The 18,333-nt window shown below is 42.6% G+C and overlaps 1 protein-coding gene across 1 annotated transcript; it reads left to right on the forward strand.

The window, feature by feature from the left end:
- Positions 1-354: 354 nt before the first annotated feature.
- ALOX12B (arachidonate 12-lipoxygenase, 12R type) lies at positions 355-18,152 on the forward strand. The gene is made up of 15 exons (XM_001364383.4): positions 355-890; positions 1,900-2,104; positions 5,503-5,584; positions 5,760-5,843; positions 6,041-6,163; positions 6,812-6,915; positions 7,400-7,572; positions 7,858-8,001; positions 8,180-8,383; positions 12,548-12,634; positions 13,122-13,291; positions 15,608-15,729; positions 16,619-16,719; positions 16,899-17,069; positions 17,668-18,152. The coding sequence occupies exons 1-15, from the start codon at positions 744-746 to the stop codon at positions 17,845-17,847; spliced, it is 2,097 nt and encodes a 698-aa protein (XP_001364420.1). The 5' UTR covers positions 355-743; the 3' UTR covers positions 17,848-18,152.
- The last annotated feature ends 181 nt before the right edge of the window (positions 18,153-18,333 follow it).

Here is an 18,333-nt window from a genome sequence, read left to right on the forward strand (position 1 = left end):
AGACAACCAAATGGATAGTAAGTTTGGACTACCTTTCTCTGCCCTACTCCTCTGAGATGCTCTCCAACCCAGGAATATTTCAGGCAACAGGCAAATTTCAGAGCCAATGCAGGTCACCTTTCCCTCCTTGATTGCCCAGGGCAGGCTAAGAAAGGAGGTTATTAGTCTGATAAAAATCGGGCCCCACCCAGTCCCCCGCTCCCCGCCATAAACACACATACACACACATGCACACATACACGCACACATACACATACACATACATTTCCCTGAAGGCCCAAGACTCAGGCCCAACTGGCTTCCACACCCACCCTTGAATACATGGCAGTATAGGGAGGAGCTCCTGGTACCCATCCCTGCCCGCCCTCTGACTCTACCAGATAGAAAGACTCATAGCTTCCTCCAAACCACAGCTCTCAGGAGAGTTAAGAGCTGAAGAGATCTTCCAAAACCCAGGTCATCAGATCCTAGGATCCCTCCATTGAGAAGAAAGATCATTACTGTCTATTCACATCTGAGGCATCAACCAACACCATCCCTGGATTTTGAGTCTTGCCAAGATCAAACCCCTCACTGGATTACAACTTCTCTGGGAAAATCACCAAGTCCATTCTATAGAGACTTGACAGATCTGAGGACGACATCACTCCAAGGAATCCTGTTATCTCTTGGTCCTTCATTTCCAAGTGACTGAGGCCAACTTCCTGCCCCTGTTGTCCCCTGCTACCAATTCTATTGCCACTATGGCCACCTACAAAGTTAGGGTGGCCACTGGCAAAGACTTGATGTCTGGGACATTTGATTGCATCTCACTGACCATGGTGGGAACTCAGGGAGAGAGCCACAAACAACGTCTGGATCATTTTGGAAGAGACTTTGCAGCTGGATCAGTGAGTGGGAAGGCTGATATGGAGGAGGGAAAGAGGGAAGGAGAGAAGGAAGAAAGAAAAGTAGGAAGGAAGGAAGGAATGGAGGGAAGGAAGAAGGGAGGAAGGGAGAAATGGAGAAAGGGAGGAAGGGATGGATGGAGGGAGGAAGGAAGGGAGGGAGGAAGGAAGGAGGAAGGGAGGGAGGAAAATGGAATCAGCATTTTGAGGACAGGACTTTGGCAATAAGATTATGTTGACTTTAAAACAGATTTTTTTGTCATTTGGTCTATTGAAATATACTTTAATATACAGTATATTGTAATATACTGAAAATATATGTATATATTTGTATATAATCTGTATAATACATAAAATATATGTTTATAAGAAAATAAAGGTGACTGTGAGGGATGAAGAAAAGCTTAGGAAAAGGAAGAGGGAACAGAAATAGAGAAAGAAGGATCTAGAAAATGAGTGGGGAGGGCTGTGAGGTTATTAAGGGATAAAGTTAACTTTGAACTAGTCCTTTGATACTAATAGTAACATTCACTCATCCTATCTCTTTATTCCCTTTCCCCCCCCCCCCCATCTATCCAGTTCTTCTTTCCTGGGTTCTTTTCCTTTCTCCAACCTTCTCCTCCCTCTCACTTTTCCTAAACTTCTGCATTTCCCAAAAATTTTCCCTGTCCTCAGTCTTCCTCCTTTTTTTAAATTTCTTCTTCTCCATGCCTTTCCTTCTCTCACATCCTCTCACTCTCTGGTATCCTCCCCTAATCCTCTCTCCCTTCTTCATATTAAGAAGGTACATCAGCAATGGTTTAGAGATGTGGTTTTGGGGAAGTTGATATGGAGTTAAACACAACTCCTGCTTGGTTCTTGGGGACTCTGAATGGTTTCTGAAATCTTAGCTCCTCCTGTCTCTGAAGGCCTAGCAGGAGGGGAAAGGGACAAAGTTGTTCTGTGAGAGGTTGGTGGATGGAGGCTTATAGTTGGCAGGGAAGGTCTCATACCTTTGTTCCCTCCCTCCCAGATTGATAGGTATACTGTTCAATGTGATCAGGACCTGGGGGAGCTCATTCTCATCCGTCTGCACAAGGAGCGATCTGCCTTCTTCCCCAAGAACTCCTGGTACTGCAACTTTGTTCAGATCCAGACTCCTAATTGCATGACCTACCACTTCCCTGTCTACCAATGGATGGATGGCTATGAGACACTGGAGCTTCGAGAGGGCACAGGTGGGGGACACCACACCCAACGTGACAGCCCACTGCCCCTCCTTTGTGACACTCTGTGACTCTCCCATAGGATACACCAAGACGTGCACATAGCGTGCCCTATTGTTTACAGGGTATGCTTTCATGGCTCTAGGGAATCTTATTACTTAATTTGCTATGTGACTTCAGGCAAATCTCTTCCCTGCTTTGGGTCTTAGTATCCTCCTAGAATGCTGAGCCTGGAGTCAGGACCACTCATCTTCCTCAGTTCAAATCCAGCCTCAGATTCTTACTAGCCATGTGACCTGGGCAAGTCATTTAAGCCTTTCTGCTTCAGTTTCCTCATCTTTAAAAGAAGATGGAGAAGGAAACGGAAAACCACCTTCAGCATCCTTGTCAAGAAAAGCCCAAATAGGGTCACAAAAGGATTGGATATGACTGAAATGACCAAACAAAAAAATCCTCCTCTAAGGGTTGGATGGAACAACAAAAAGACAAATTTAGTAGGCACCTACTGTGTACTGAGCATTTCCTAAATGCTTTACAAACATTATCTCATTTGATCCTCACAAAATCTCTGAGAAGTAGATACTATTATCTTACAGTTATAGATCCTTACAGTTAAGGAAAATGAGGCACAGAGGTTAAGTGGTTTTCCTGAGGTCACACAGCTAGTCAGATCTTCTTGACTGATGCCCAGTGCTCACTCCAATATGCCACCTAGGTACTTCTGTAAAAATGAGGGGGGTAAACCTTTTAACATTTCCTCTGTTCCTTTTGCTTTTTGAGAATACAGTATCCATTTAGTTCTTAGAAATGTCCTGTTACTTCCAAGGCCACTTTGCTACTATTACATAATTTTTAGCAATTTCTATAAGATGTCTTGTTACTCAGATAGCCCTGCCCTAACAAGTCTTACTTTTTAAAGGAAGCCTTGCTACTGTCCAGGATAGTTGGGGGAGCAATTCTGGATCCTTGAAGTAAAGTCCCACTGACATTCCCTGCCCATTCCAAACTCACTTTCTTATTCAGGCAACTAGCCAGTTGAGGCACTTAGTATGTCTTAATGAGTCTAGAATGCCAGACTCTAGGGTATGCTGGGGTTCTTGGGGATGTTCAGCTAATCTAATTGTCCTTCATCCATCTAGTACTATCCTTACATATCATAATGAGGGAGTGATGAGCAGGACTCTCCAGTGTCCTTACTGGGAACTCTTCACTCCCAGCTCCTCTATAATCAATTGATCTCTCCCGTCTCTTCAGAGAATAGCTCCCAAAGTTCTTTGCCCTTTTCTTAGAAGACCTTAGGTCAGGACAGTTGGTCCCAGATCGTAGTACTGGGGGCTAGGGTCCCCTCTCAGACTTTCAGCTCTGCCTGTTCTTTTCCCCTCAGAACTTTGGGAAAGCAAAGCCTAATACAGAGTGAGCAAGTCCTCAGATTGAGTATATTCTTACTATCAGCTAACTCTCACTCTTTTTTCCCTTTAATTGAAAATTTTTAATTAATTAATTAATTTAGAACATTTTTCTATGGTTACAAGATTCTTGTTCTTTCCCTTCCCTAACCCTACCCCCCTCCAATAGCCAATGCACAATTCCACTGGGTTTTACATGTGTCATTGATCAAGACCTATTTCCATATTATTGATAATTGGACTAGGGTGATTGTTTAGGGTCTACATCCCTAATTCTCACTCTTGTCTGACCTGAAGTCCATTGAGAAGGGGAAACTCTAATTGCTGGGGAGTGGGCTATGGAAGGGCTTCTTTGATGGTGAGAAGACAGGAAATCAGAGTAGGTAGACTCTCATGTTTATTCGTGGGGTGATAGTGGTCTAGTTGTTTCCCTGCTAGAGTTCAGTTTTCTATAAAATGAGTGGGTTGGAGCAGATGATCTACCTCTAAGTACCCCCTTGTAACCAGTGTTTTGTGGGTCTATGATTAGATATGGAATACAATACGTTTTGGTCCTCCCACAGGGTATCCTGGGGCTCTCAGAAGCTAGGTTGTAACTCTTAAAGTGCTCCCTATGGGCCATGCTATTACTCCTATGAGATGTTCCATTTGGGAAGCAAGCTGGCAAGAGTCCAGGCCTCCTCATTTCACATCTTTTGACCCTGGAGATGAAGTTTTTTCTAGTTTCCATTTTTGGTTCCCAACAGAACCTTTATGCTTCTCCTATAGGAATAAGATAAGCAGGGTGGCTGTGGAGCCTGTTTTGGGGCTGGTCAAAATGGATGGAAAGGGGCACCTTCCTGACACTAGCAAAGAAGAGAGAAGAGAAGTGCGTCTTGGCGTGGGGGGGGGGCATCTTTCCCAGAGATTCCTATTAGAGTTAGAGATGAGGCAGGCAGTTGTGGAAGCAGGATACTAGGCAGAATGAGCCCAGGAGCTGGGTGGTAAAGAAAGAATGAAGCTTGGCAGGGCTAGCTCCTACAATACTAGGACAGAGATTTGAGTCATCAGTTGAGTACTCTGTCCAGCCTGGTTCCTGCCCTAGGGAGGGGAATAGAGATGAATCCCTGTGCTGCAGGTGGGATGATCTCTAGTTAATGTAAGAATGAAAGGGGAACCCATCCTCCATTCCTCTATTCCCTTAGAGGGAAAAAGGCTAGCACAGTCATGCTGGATTTCATTGTAACTAGAAGAGGGACTTCCTAGGGAGAGTCCTGAGTAAGGGAGCAGAATGGCAGGATTAAGCAAACTTAATCCCATTTGAAAAATGCCAGACAGAACTCATCTCCCTTGGGGCCTCCTACATCTTAGACCTCCCCTCCCAGGCCTTGAATAATAGCTTTCGTCCACAGGGTCCCACTATCCCTCATTAGACCCTTCCCTTCCCACCCTTCCCCTAGTCAAGCTTGCAGTTTCTAGAGATATATTAGGTTGTTTCTCCTGAAGGCTGTTCCTATCATTCATTGATATGGGACATTGATATGGGACATTCTCTTGGGGAAGTTAGATGGTACAGTAAGTAGATCAAGTGCTGGGCCTGGAGTCAGGGAGAATCATCTTCCTGAGTTCAAATCTAGCCTCAGACATTTACTAGTGATGTGATCCTAGTTAAGTTTAACCTGCTTGCCTCTGTTTCCTCATTTGTAAAAGAAGCTGGAGAAGAAATACTTTAGTATTTTTATCAAGAAAACTTCCAAAAGGGTCATAAAGATTGAGACATTGCTGAAACAAATGAAGGATAATAAAAATCACCCCTCAGGGACCATGCATTTGACCAGCAGGTTGGCGAGACTCCTTTTCCAGCCCACTCAAAATTTCCTGCTCCCTTAGAGTCAGAAATTTTCTCTCAAGGAATTAGTGCTTATGCCCCATGTTGGGGGACAGAAAGGGAAGTAGATCCAGGTATTGGCAGGAAAGGGGTCAGATGCTTGAGTCTATACCAACTCCATTTTCATCTCCCTGTAGGAAAGACAGTATTAAGTGAAAATCTCCCTATCCTGTTGACCCATCGTCAGGAGGAGCTTAGAGCCAAACAAGACTTCTATCGGTGAGATCATTGTGGAGATTTAAATGGGACCCATGTGGGAGGAGGGGTAGGTAGGCACAGAGGGTCTGAGTGTTTCTCCCTTTATGGTCCTGCTGGGGTATTGGGGGAAATCAATGTCCTACTTTCTGACTCATAGTGGTAAAGTTAAGGTCCCAACTTTCTCTTTTCTTTTTAGATGGAGAGTTTTTGTTCCTGGACTTCCAAACTATGTACACATCCCCAGTTATCACCCCCCTCCTCCACCTCCTAATCGGCCAGAGTAAGGACCTCAGCCCTAGCCCAGCTCTGTCATTCTTGAGACATTCTTGTTGTCTTCCCATTCAGCCCCAAGTCCTTTCTCTATCTGTGATGATCCTCAATTCCCTGTCCCATCCCAACTTACCTTGGTTCCTTCTTTATGGTTGGTCCCTACCCCGACTCCATATTTCAATCCTTGGCTCTCCTCTCTTTCCACAGATGGAATGGCTACATCCCAGGATTCCCAATTCTCATCAATATTAAAGCCACCAAGTTCCTGAACTCAAATCTAAGATTTTCCTTTCTCAAGACAGCCTCTTTTTTCCTCCGATTGGCACCTGCGTGAGTGGGGAAAGAGGAATAAGAAGAGGAAAAGCCTGGGGTGGGGAAAGGCTGGGAACCTCTAAAGGGGATAACCTCAGGTCCACTCTCCTGTTTTGAAATCTTGGACCTCTTTTTGCCTTTTTAACACAGATTTTTTTTAAACCCTTACCTTCTGTCTGGAGTTAATATTGAGTATTGGCTCCAAGGCAGAAGAGTGATAAGGGCTAGGCAATGGGAGTTAAGTGACTTGCCCAGTGTCACACAGCTGGGAAGAGTCTGAGGTCAAATTTGAACCCAAGACCTCCCATCTCTGGGCCTGGCTCTCAATCCACTGAGCCACCCAGCTGCCCTCTTTCTTAATGTTTTAAAATGTTTGGGGTTGTTGATTGTGGAATACAGAGGCAAAAAAGTGAATTTTACAAAAAAAAAGAAGCCTACAGATGGTTTTAAGAAGCCTCCAAGACAGGGAGAGAGAGAAAGAAAAGGAGAGACAGCTATAAATACTGGGTCATAGAAAAAGAAACAAAGACAGGGGAGGCAGAGACAGAGACAGAGTGTGGAAATTGTAGGAACTGTGTTTGCTGAGTTGGAGACTGGAGTGGTAAAAGCCTTCTGGTTGAAGAAAAGGATCAATATTTCCTTCTATTTCTCCATTACTTGTCTTAGATCCCTGGGCATGAAAATTCGAGGACTGTTGGATGAGAAGAGGTCATGGAAAAAGCTAAAGGAAATCCGGAAGATCTTCCCTGCCACCAGGACTACCATCTCTGGTATGGAAAGAATAAAAAAGACTGAACTGGGGAGGTAAGAAGAAAGAAAAAGCAGAGCTCAAAAGAGACAGAGTGAAACAAAGAGAAAGACAGAAACACAGAGGCAGAGAGACACAGAGAGATGGATAGACAGAGAACAAATGACATGTTGGAAGGGCTCTAAGCAAGAAGGAAGAGAGCTGTGCCTTTATAAATCTCAATTGTCCTGGGGTTTGACAAAGAAAAAAATGGAACCAAGTCCTAGGGACATGAATTATATGAAGGAATCCCTTACTCAGCTAGAGAAGAACAGGGCTGAGGGTTCTTGGTTCTGCTACTGTTACCCTGTAATTCCTCCTCTGTATTATGTCTCTAAGTCTCTCTGGTGGATAGTCTCTCTTTGTCTTTGTCCAGTGCCTCTCCCTGCCTCTGCATCCCTTCCCTGTCTCTGGGCCCTTAACCTGGGGTCCTGGGGTGAATTCTGAGCATAATCCTATTCCCCCAGAATATGTGTATAATCACTGGAAGGAGGATCAATTCTTTGGCTACCAGTATCTCAACGGCATTAATCCTGTCCTCCTGAAACGCTGTCTCTGTCTCCCGGAGAAATTCCCTGTGACTGATGAAATGGTAGCCCCATCCCTGGGTGAAGGCACCTGCCTGCAGGCTGAGTTGGAGGTGATCACTCCCCCTTCTCCCTATTCCTTCATAACCCATTAGGAAGTCACCTCCTCTCTTGCCTCACTCCCCTCCCCCTAGAATCCCTCTTCCCCATCTCTTCTCCTGCTCCCTAACTCAAGAATCACCAAGAAAGGTGAGAAACTTCCCTCCTCATCCATTAAGATTTCTATCCAAAACACCCAATCTATCTTATCTTGGGCTCCATTGTGAACCCTGGATTCTCTCTGCACTCATACCTCACACTTCTAATCTAATCCTCTTCTTCTCTCCCTCTTCCACCAGAAAGGAAATATCTACCTGGCAGATTACAAAATCCTAGAGGGCATCGCCACTGTACAGCTTAATGGACATCAGCAATACCACTGTGCCCCACTCTGCCTGTTGCACTGTGGGCCACAGGGAGATTTAATGCCTATTGCTATTCAGGTGCTCCGTGGTATGGGGAGAAAACACAGCTGGGGGAGGGGAGGGAATGTGTGGGGAATAGGAAAAAAATCTTTCTCCTTTCTCTTTCTGGCTTAAAAAAAAAATCTCTCTGTCTCTGTCTCTTTGCCTTAATCTATCTGGCCATCACTAATTCTTCCTTTTCATTCCTACTTTCCAGCTCAGCCAGACCCCTGGTCCTGAGAGCCCCATTTTCCTGCCCACTGACCCTGAATGGGACTGGCTCCTCGCCAAGACCTGGGTTCGTCATGCTGAATTCTACTGCCATGAGGCCATTTCTCACCTACTGGCAACTCATCTGATTGGAGAAGCCTTCTGCCTGGCTACCATTCGGCAACTGCCCATGTGTCACCCACTTTACAAGGTCAGAAAATTAGGAAATCACATTGTTCCTCTTGCTCTTTGGTCTTTGTTGCAACCTTGCTGGTTCATTTATTTAGTAAATGTTTATAAATAAGTCAACATTTATTAATATCTACTATGTGTCAGACAACAGAGGCAAGTGCTAGAAATACAAAACCAAAAATGAAACAGACCTTGCCTTAAGGGGCTTTACATTGTATCAGGGGAGGCAAAATGCACATGTATATATAAGTAGGTACAAACTACATACAAATGGAAGACACTAGCAACTGGGAACACTGGGAAATGGTCCATGTAAATGGTAGTATTTAAGCTGAATCTTGAAAGAAGTAAGGAATGGTAAGAGGAAGGAGTCCATTCCAGGCGTGGTGATTGATACGAGATGGAATATCGTGTGTGAGGAACATCTAGAAAGTCAGTTTGGCTAGAACATGGAGTGTAGGAAAGGGAGTAATGTATACTGAGATTGGGATCAATCAGAGGCAATTTTTTATATTTTATACTAGAGATAATTGGATCATATATAAGTAAAATTGGGGAATTATATAGTCAAACCAGCACTAAAAGTAAATCATTTTGGAACTTGTGTGAAGGATGGATTGGAATATGGGGAGAGACTTGAGTTAAGGAGACCAATTAGGACACTATTACAATAGACCAGTCTGAGAGAACTGATCTAGGATAGTGGCTGTGTGAGGGATGAGAAGAGGCAGGACTGGAAGGATGTGATTGGAGGTAGAAATGACCAGATACGGATGACAAATCAATGGCTATGTGGGGTGAGGTAGAGTAAGTCACTCAATCAACAGGCACTTAAATGCCTGTTATGTACCAAGCTGTGGACATAAATGCAAATTTTAAATAATTCTTATCCATAAAGAGCCTTCTTAAGGAACTTACTCTCTTATCTAGAAAGAGAACAAATACACATATAGAAATATATAGTATAAATATATAGAGAATAAATACAAATAAATGTGAAATAGGAACAGAGAGGGCACTAGCATTTGGGCAGCTCAGTCAGTGAATCCTAAAGAGTTTATTAAGTACTTACAATGTACCCGGCACAGTGCTAAGCACTGGTGATACAAAACAAGGCAAAAACATAGTCTTTGCCTTCAAGAAAATCAACTTTTTTTAAAGCCCTAACATTCTGTCTTACAATACTAAGACATTCTAAGGTAGATTCTAAGACAGAATAACTGTAAGGTCTAGGCAACTGGGGGTAAGTGATTTGCCCAGGGTTAAACAGCTAGAAACTGTTAGTATTTGAACTCTGGACCCAGCACTCTGTCTACTAAGCTACCTCTCTTCCCTCAAAGAGGATAAGTTTTAGAGGTAAAGATAGGATTCTGTTTGGGGCATGTTGAAATTGAGTTCTCTGGGGCACATTCAGTTCAAGACGTACAACAGACTGTTGGTGATGTGAGATTGGAGCTCAGGAGAAAAGTTAGGGCTGGATATGTAGATCTAGGAACCATCTATACAGGGATGATAACTGATGAGGTCACCAAGCAAGACCAGGATGAAGACAGATCATTAGGTGGCATCCATAGTTAGTGGTCATAATCTAGATCATTGGACCAGCAAAGTAGACTGAGGAACTGTCAAAAACATAGAAAGAAAATCAGGAGCAAGCAAAGTAGGAAAAAACTAGATGTCTAAGAGAAAGATACCAACCGTATCAAAGGCTGCATAAAGGGAAAGAAAGGTGAACATTGAGAAAAAGCTATTAGATTTGTCAATAAGAGATCATTGGCAATGTTAGAGAGGGTTCTCAGTTGAATGATTAGAAGTCCAATTTAGAAGTCCAATTAGAAGTCCAAGTGGCAATAGGGAGCCACTGAGATGATTGAATAGAGGAATGACATTGTCAGATCTTTGCTTAAGGACAACCAGTTTGGAAGCTACATGTAAGATGGAGTATTTGAGTAAAGAGAAACTCAAAATAGGGGGACAAGTTAGGAGGTCATTGAAGTGATCTAGGTGAGAGGTGAATTAGGGTAGAGAAAGGGTTCTATGTGAAAAATGTTGTGGAGGTTAAAATTATTAGATTTGGCAACATATTTGGATATGAGGAGAGTGAGGAGTTGAAGTTAAAATCAAAGTAATGAATCTGGGACACTTTTAAGAATGTTGATGTTTTCTACAGAAATAGAGACATTTGGAGGAGACCTGGGTTTGTAGAGAAAGATAACAAGTTCTCTTTTGGGCTTGCCAAGTTTGAGATGGTTCTAGGGCCTCCTTTGAAGTATCCAATAGGTGGTTGGTGATTTGGGACATAGAAATTTCATAGAAGAAACTAGAGTTGGGCATATAGGTCTCTAAGACAGATTCCTAGAGATAATAATTACAAGCCTTGGGAACTGATAAAGACACTAAGAGAAAATTTAAGAGAAAAGAGGACCCAGGACAGAACCTTGGGGAAAACTCATAGTTGGGGTACAGGATATAGATGATAAACCAGCAAAGGAGTCTAAGAAGATATAGTCATACAAAGTATCAAATGGTGCAGGACAAGAAGGATAAAGACGGAGAGAAGATTATTAGATTTGGCAATAAAGAGGTTTTTGGTAACTTTAGAGAGAGCAGTTATGATAAAAAATAAATAAAGTCAGATTACAAAAAGGAGAGGAGTGGGAGTAATGAATATAGACAGCTTTTACCTAATGGTTTTACTGAGAAAGTAATGAGAGATAAAAGGGCCACAGTTTGAGGGGATGGTCAAGCCTAGGGAAGATTTTTTTTAAAGGTTGGAGGAGATTTGGGCATGTTTGAAGGCAATAGGAAAGGAACCAGTAGATAGAGATTGCAGATTAGAGAGAAAGCAGAGAGGGGAGGGAGATGATTGAGGGATCGACCTGCTGGAGAACAGAGGGGATGGAATCAAGCACACAATGGAGTGGGGCAACTAGGTAGCATAGTGGATGTAGTACTAGGACTGGAGTCAGGAGGACCTGGGTTCAAATTTGACCTCAGACCCTCCCTAGCTGTATGATCCTGGGCAAATCACTTATAATAAGATAGAAAGCAACGGTTTAAAAAAAAAAACACGTGAAGAGGAAAGGCTGATTTTGGAAGGCAGAAGGCCATTTCATTAGAGATGATAAGGGAAGTAGAGAATTGATAATAATATAAAGGAATTTTAAAATGAAGAGAAAGAGCTCATAGCTAATGGCTTCGATTTTTTTCAGTAAAGTAACAATTGATATCTTCAGAGAGGGTAGAGAGATTGAGGAAGCATAGAAGACTTGAAAAAAGAAGAGATGAATTGAAATTGTTTCTGTTGAGAGGGAGAGTCATCCCAACTGGGGTCACAAAGAGTTGGACATTACTAAAACAACTAGACAAGAATTTTAATTAAGTGGAGATGGAAGAGCATTCCAGATTCCAGGCTTAAGGAATCATGTGAGCAATGGAGAATCCTCCCAGGCCAGTTATCATGGCTGATGTGACACAGATATAATCTAGTTTGGTTGGATTGTAGAGTGAAATTATATGCATATCAGAGGTACTTAATAAATGCATGTTCCCTTCCCCTTCTCTTTCCATGAGGTAACACAAGAAAATGTCAGCTAGACCTCAGAGAGTGAGGAATCTCAAAGGCAGAGGACAGATTTAGTGTATTGAGAATTGTAAATTTGTGTTTTGAATTGTAGTTTAATAAATGTAAAATTGCATCATAGTATTTATTGCATTTGACCTGATGCAATCTTGGTATGATTGGAATAAAATTTGTCTAGATTTTACTGTTTTTTTCAGGCTAAAACTTTAGAAAAGGGGCTAGTTAGCAAAGGTAGTTTTGAAATATATGTGTATATGATTGTTTTTAAAGTTATTTTTCTTTAGCCCATTATTTCAGGTTTAGTTTGGCAGTACTTTAATTTTTAATTATTTAAGTTTTCAATAATTGAAGTAAAATATTTGATAAATCAAAATGAGTTGATAAAATAAAGCCAATGGGCAAGGGGAGGTTGGAATTTGTGTGTGTGTGTGTGAGTGTGAGAGAGAGAGAGAGACAGACAGACAGACAGACAGAGACAGAGAGACAGAGAGAGCACTTCTGGAATGTGGTTCAGATACCATCTGGGTGAAATGAATGATTCTGAGTGTCCTGTCTCAGCTTTTCCTCTGGTCCCATCAGCTCCATTCTTTCTTCCCCCAGCTCATTGTCCCCCATACTCGATTTACTATCCAGATCAACAGCATTGGTCGTGCTCTCCTCCTGAATGAGGGTGGCCTGTCTGACAGGGTAAGAGGGAATTTCTTTCCCACACTTTCCTAAAAATTTCCCCCTACTTTTCTTCTATTCAGTTCCCCAAATCTTCCTGAGTGACATCGTTTTCTTTTGCTTCTGCTTCCCCAAACCCCATGCCTATAACAATTGAAGATCCTAAAGTAGGTCGACACAAAAACTTTTCATCTCTTTGGTGGAAGGAATCCCTGAGGCTGATCAGAAGGGAGAAGGTTCTATATCTAGAAGTATAGGGAAGCAGAGGAATGGGTAAGATTGTGAGCAGGATCTGGAGAACAAGGATGACTGAGGTTTCATAGGTTGGAGGAAGATGGTGGTAAGTTCTTGACTGGAGTGGGGGATGAGTCCTGAGTTGAGATTATTTGTCATTTTCCCATAGGGATAGAAGGAGTATATTGGGGAAGCCTCCCTCCCCTCACCCTTCCCTTTTGTCTGTTTATATGGTTGTGTTGTCTGATTCCCTTATCTGGTTCCTTGTCACCAGGCAATGTCTCTAGGACTAGCAGGTTTTGCTGAGGTGATGGTCCGAGCTCTAGCTGAGATCAAATATGAAGATCTTTACCTTCCTGATGACTTCATCCGTCGTGGCGTGCAGGACCTGCCTCGATACTATTACAGAGATGACAGTCTGGCTGTGTGGGGAGCTATTGAGACGTGAGTGGATGGAGAACTGAGGAGACAAGAGTAAAATTGTAAAGAGGCTGAAAGGATGAGGAAGAGAATGGGACATGTATGTAGTAGGGATACTGGAGACAGTAGGCATATGAGGGGGATCACCACTGCATAAAAGGAACTTGAAAGTGGGTTTTATTTTAAATGAAGAATGATTTATCTTACCAGAATGTAGTGGAAGACAGAAAGGTCCATTGAATTATATTCTACATCATGACACAAATTTGTATGCACTGGGCCTTATCCTAGAGGAGCTGTAGTAGAATAGAAAGGGCAACTACAATTCCTGCTACTGGGGAGGTCAAGATTGGACACTATGTCCAAAACCAATATGGTGAGGAAAGGTGGGAATAGTTACTAAACTGTCTATAGTCAGAAACAGAGCATGTCAAAATTCTGATGTCTATCAGTATTTCAAATTGGGCTTGCCAATGGGCTCTTGTACTTCTGTCCTGGGAGAGGGGTGTGGGGAGGGAAAGTCAGACAGACAGAGACAGATACAGAGAGACAGAGAAAAGAGACAGGGAGAGAGAGGCACAGAGAGAGACAGAAAGAGACAAAGAGAGAGACAGAGACAGAAAAAAGAAAGGAGAGAAAGAAAGAAAGGAAGAAAGGAAGAAAGGAGAGAAAGAAAGAAAGGAGAGAAAGAAAGAAAGGAAGAAAGGAGAGAAAGAAAGAAAGGAAGAAAGGAAGAAAGGAAGAAAGAAAGAAAGAAAGAAAGAAAGAAAGAAAGAAAGAAAGAAAGAAAGAAAGAAGGAAGAAGGAAGGAAGGAAGGAAGAAAGAAAGAAAGAAAGAAAGAAAGAAAGAAAGAAAGAAAGAAAGAAAGAAAGAAAGAAAGAAAGAAAGAAAGAAAGAAAGAAAGAAAGAAAGAAAGAAAGAAAGAAAGAAAGAAGGAAGAAGGAAGGAAGGAAGGAAGGAAGGAAGGAAGGAAGGAAGGAAGGAAGGAAGGAAGGAAGGAAGGAAGGAAGGAAGGAAGGAAGGAAGGAAGGAAGGAGAGGGAAAGAGGGAGAGAAAAATGGGCAAAACAGCTAGATTACACAGTGGATAGAGCACCAAGACTGGAGTTGTGAGGGCCTGGGTTCAAACCTAGGCTCAGATATTTCCCAGTTGTGTGGCCTGGCTGAGGAAAATCATTTAACCCCAATTGCCTAGTACTTTCCCCTCTTCTGTCTTAGAAACTGTCTAAGTCAGAAGGTAGAGGTTTAAAAAAAATAAAGTTTTAGGCTTGAAGACTTGGGTTTTAGTCGCTTGTCTCCTACTGATTTCTTGTGTGACTTATAATAGGATCTTTCCCCTCTCTAGGCCTCTGATGCCTCATCTGTAAAATGATAGGGTTGGATTAGATGATCTTTAAAGGCCGCTTCCAGTTCTAAAGTTCTAGGTGTCAATCTGTGAGAACCTTTTGCTCAGCAGTATCCTTGGACAGCTAGCTCCCAACCTGTGATCCAACAAAGTTCCTTGGTCTGTCTCTACTTTCTGCACATTCATCTCAAGAGCCAAAAGTCTCAGGGTTTTTAAAATTTTTATTTAATTGATTAAGAACATTTCCCCGTGGTTACATGATTCATGTTCTTTCCCTACCCTTCTCCCACCTCCCTCCCATAGCCAATGCTCAATTCCACTGGGTTTTACATTTGTCATTGATCAAGACCTATTTCCATAATTGCACTAGGGTGATCATTTAGGATCTACATTCCCAATCATACCTCCATCGACTTGAGATCAAGCAGTTGTTTTTCTTTGTTTCTACTCCCACAGTTCTTTCTCTGGATGTGGATAGCATCCCATCTCAGGGGTTTTTGAGCCCCTGAAAGGTTCTGTAGTTCTTTTAATCCACTGGTGGTCCAAACTTCTCATTTTCTAGAGCAAGAAACTGAGACCCAGAGAAGTTAGACACCTTTCCTAATGTCACAGAGATAGTAAACATCAGAGCAGGAAACTATACCCAAGTTCAGAATAATTGCAAAGCAAGATAAGTGACCAGCTGGGGCACCACATAGTCAGGGACTGATGCAAAAGGGGGCATTTTCCAATTTTTTTTATAAAGATACATTTTTCATTCTAGGAAATCCCACTCCTATGGAACTTGGAAAGGCTCAAAGCCTCACCCTAATGTAGAGTAACATCCCAAAGGGCTTGCTTTTTAAACCTTGTCTGAGAACTTTCCTCTACTATTGGTCCTAAGAACAGGTAGAGAGGCAGTTCCTGGAGAACTGAGGAAAAGGGAGGGATAGACCCTAAGTTGGAGATAGGAAAGGGACTTCCTTTTGGGGTTTGAGTTACTGTCTGCTCTATAGGTATGTGTCCGAGATCATCAATTACTACTACCAGAACGATGCTGCAGTGGAAGGAGACACAGAATTACAAGCCTGGGTGCAGGAGATATTTGCTGAGTGTTTACTGGGTCGGGAGAGCTCAGGTACTGGAATCTACTCCAAGTTTTCTTCTCAACATGTCTATCTGGTCCCCTTGCATGGATATTCAAAGGGTTTAATTGCATTTCAGTTCAACAGATGTTTATTTTTTGTCTGTGACATGGTGTTGTTCTAGACCTTGGAGGAGATATAGGAAAGAGACACATAAGAAAAGATCCCTCATGGATAGAGGGCTGGTCTCAAAGCTGGGAAGACTAGACTTAGAATCCGGCCTTAGACACACACTTTGTGACCCAAGGAAAATCCATCACCTTTTTTTTTGCCTTGGAACCAATACCCAGTACTGATTCTAAGATGGAAGGTGAGGGCTTTTTTTAAAAAAGGAAAAGATAAAAGAAAATCTCTCTGAACCGCAACTTCCTCATTCACAAAAGGAACCTTACAAGGTTGTTGTGAAGCTCAAATAAGATATGTAAAGTACTTTGAAGACCTTAAAGCTTTATGTGAATTATTATTAATAATTATTATGATTGTTCCTACAATATGGAAGTGGGATAAGACACCAACATTGAGTAATTAGAGCAGTTCAGAAAAGAAGAGCTATATGAAGTCTGAGGTGAAAGAATGTTCCCGATGGGGAGATCAGTGAAGGCTTCCTGAGGCAGAAAACATTTAAATTGGGTTTTGGAAAGATTATCAGAGTAGTTTCAGCTTTTGCTGCTACTAAGCTACCATCTTGGCTCCATCCCTTCAAATTGGGCTTTAAAGGATAATATTCCAGCAAAGGAAACCTAGACCCTAATAAGAGTAGTCCAGAAGGAGGTCTATATTGAATGCACAGAGGGGAAATATATAAAATAAGCTTCAGAATGTAAAGTGGCACCAGACTGTGGAGACTTGTGGGAGTGACCCCATATCTTTCCCAACCTCCAGGATTCCCCACCTGTATAAGGACAGTGCCTGAGCTCATCCGTTATGTGACCATTGTCATCTACACTTGCTCAGCCAAGCATGCTGCTGTCAACACAGGACAGGTATTGGGAAGGGCACCTCCAAATTTGTCTACTCCTTCATAGCCTTGTTTCTACTCCCAATCCCATTGCCCCACCTGGGGGCAATGCTAGAGGTCGCTCTGGCACTACGGTAGGAAATTTGGTCTTCTGAAGACTAGGCTTTCACTTTGACACCAGGTCTCTTTCTCTTTCACCTACAGCTAGAGTACACATCCTGGATGCCCAACTTCCCATCATCCATGAGGTGCCCACCCATGCAGGAGAAGGGGCTGGCCACTGAAGAGAGCTTTTTGGAATCACTACCTGATGTTAAAACCTCATGCATTGTGCTCCTTGTACTTTGGACCCTTAGTAAGGAACCTGATGACAAGGTACCAGGGGAAGGAGCAGCTGAGTGAGGGAATGTTGGATGGGAAAGTGATGTGATGCATAGGTCCATGGGACTTTCAGAGGCTAAACTAGACCTAGAAGAGGGTGGCCAGGACTGGCAGATGGAAAGAAGTTAGAGATTTGGTAGGGTGGGTAGGAAGGAAGAATAGAGGGAACCTCCTAAGGAGAATACTTTTAGAGGGGAGTAATGGAGGAAGCAAGAGGAGGGAGAAATGTAGGTAACACTAAGTGGATCTGTAGGTTACAATATATGTGTAGAGCAGAAATGGAACCCAGGCAGGTTTAAAAAATTGTGCTCATTGTGTTACTATCTGTATAGTTTTTCCTTTCCTATAACAAATCAACTGACTTTATGAAATAAGTTCAAAAACAAGGTTGTTCAGCATTTCTTCTTAAGTGCACTTGTAAAAAGTCATATCTTTAGGTGTCCCTTTCTGGGTGGCTATCTGCCTTGTCCACCTCCCATCCTGTTTTTGAAGGATGAAGGGTAAAGGAGCTTTATAGACCTTGGACCAGATCTAGCCCAACCCAGAATTAGGAGACTGGACCTAACTTACTTCTACTTTTCTCAACCCACAGAGGCCCCTGGGTCACTTTCCTGACATTCATTTTGTAGAAGAAGCACCATGGAGGAGCATTCAGAACTTCAAAGAACGTTTGGCCCAAATTTCCTGCAATATCCAAGAGAGGAACAAGACCCTCCCCATTGCCTACTACTATTTAGATCCTGCCTTAATTGAAAACAGCATTTCCATCTAGATGACTTTTATTGGCCCCCCGCTGTACATTCATGAACAAACATCCCATTCAGGGCCCCCAAAAACTATGTCTGCAGCCCTGACTTCTCTTGAGGAGTTAGGAAATCCATATTCCTACCCTCATTGACCTAACCCTTGGAGGGAGAGACTATTTACTCCTCTGTGGATTCCTGTTTGCTACCACTGGACAAGTCTTGAACTCTGTTCTTAAAACAATGACAAAAAAAACACAACAAAACCAATCCCCAAACCTCTAAACAAACAAACTCCACTTACACACACATGAACAACTCAAATACCTTCTAACTCAAATACCTTCTAGTTGTGTCCACATTTATGATTTAGGGGTGAGGGAGATTTGAGTTGTACAAAGAATACAGGGACAGGGCTAGGCTTTGGTATCATCCATTGGTATCACCTGCATTTCTTGAAGCTTTAGAGCAAAGGAAAGCACAGGACTGCTTTGAGGGGGTGGAGGAGGTGAAAT

The sequence above is a fragment of the Monodelphis domestica genome, chromosome 2 (assembly GCF_027887165.1).
Source record: "Monodelphis domestica isolate mMonDom1 chromosome 2, mMonDom1.pri, whole genome shotgun sequence".
NCBI lineage: Eukaryota > Metazoa > Chordata > Mammalia > Didelphimorphia > Didelphidae > Monodelphis > Monodelphis domestica.

Bases quoted from the DNA above. Each gene is read 5' to 3' on its own strand.
- ALOX12B (XM_001364383.4), top strand. From the start codon at position 744: ATGGCCACCTACAAAGTTAGGGTGGCCACTGGCAAAGACTTGATGTCT. The intron at 2,105-5,502 runs GTGGGGGACACC...ATCTCCCTGTAG, and splicing joins GGAGCTTCGAGAGGGCACAG to GAAAGACAGTATTAAGTGAA. The intron at 8,384-12,547 runs GTCAGAAAATTA...TTCTTCCCCCAG, and splicing joins TGTGTCACCCACTTTACAAG to CTCATTGTCCCCCATACTCG.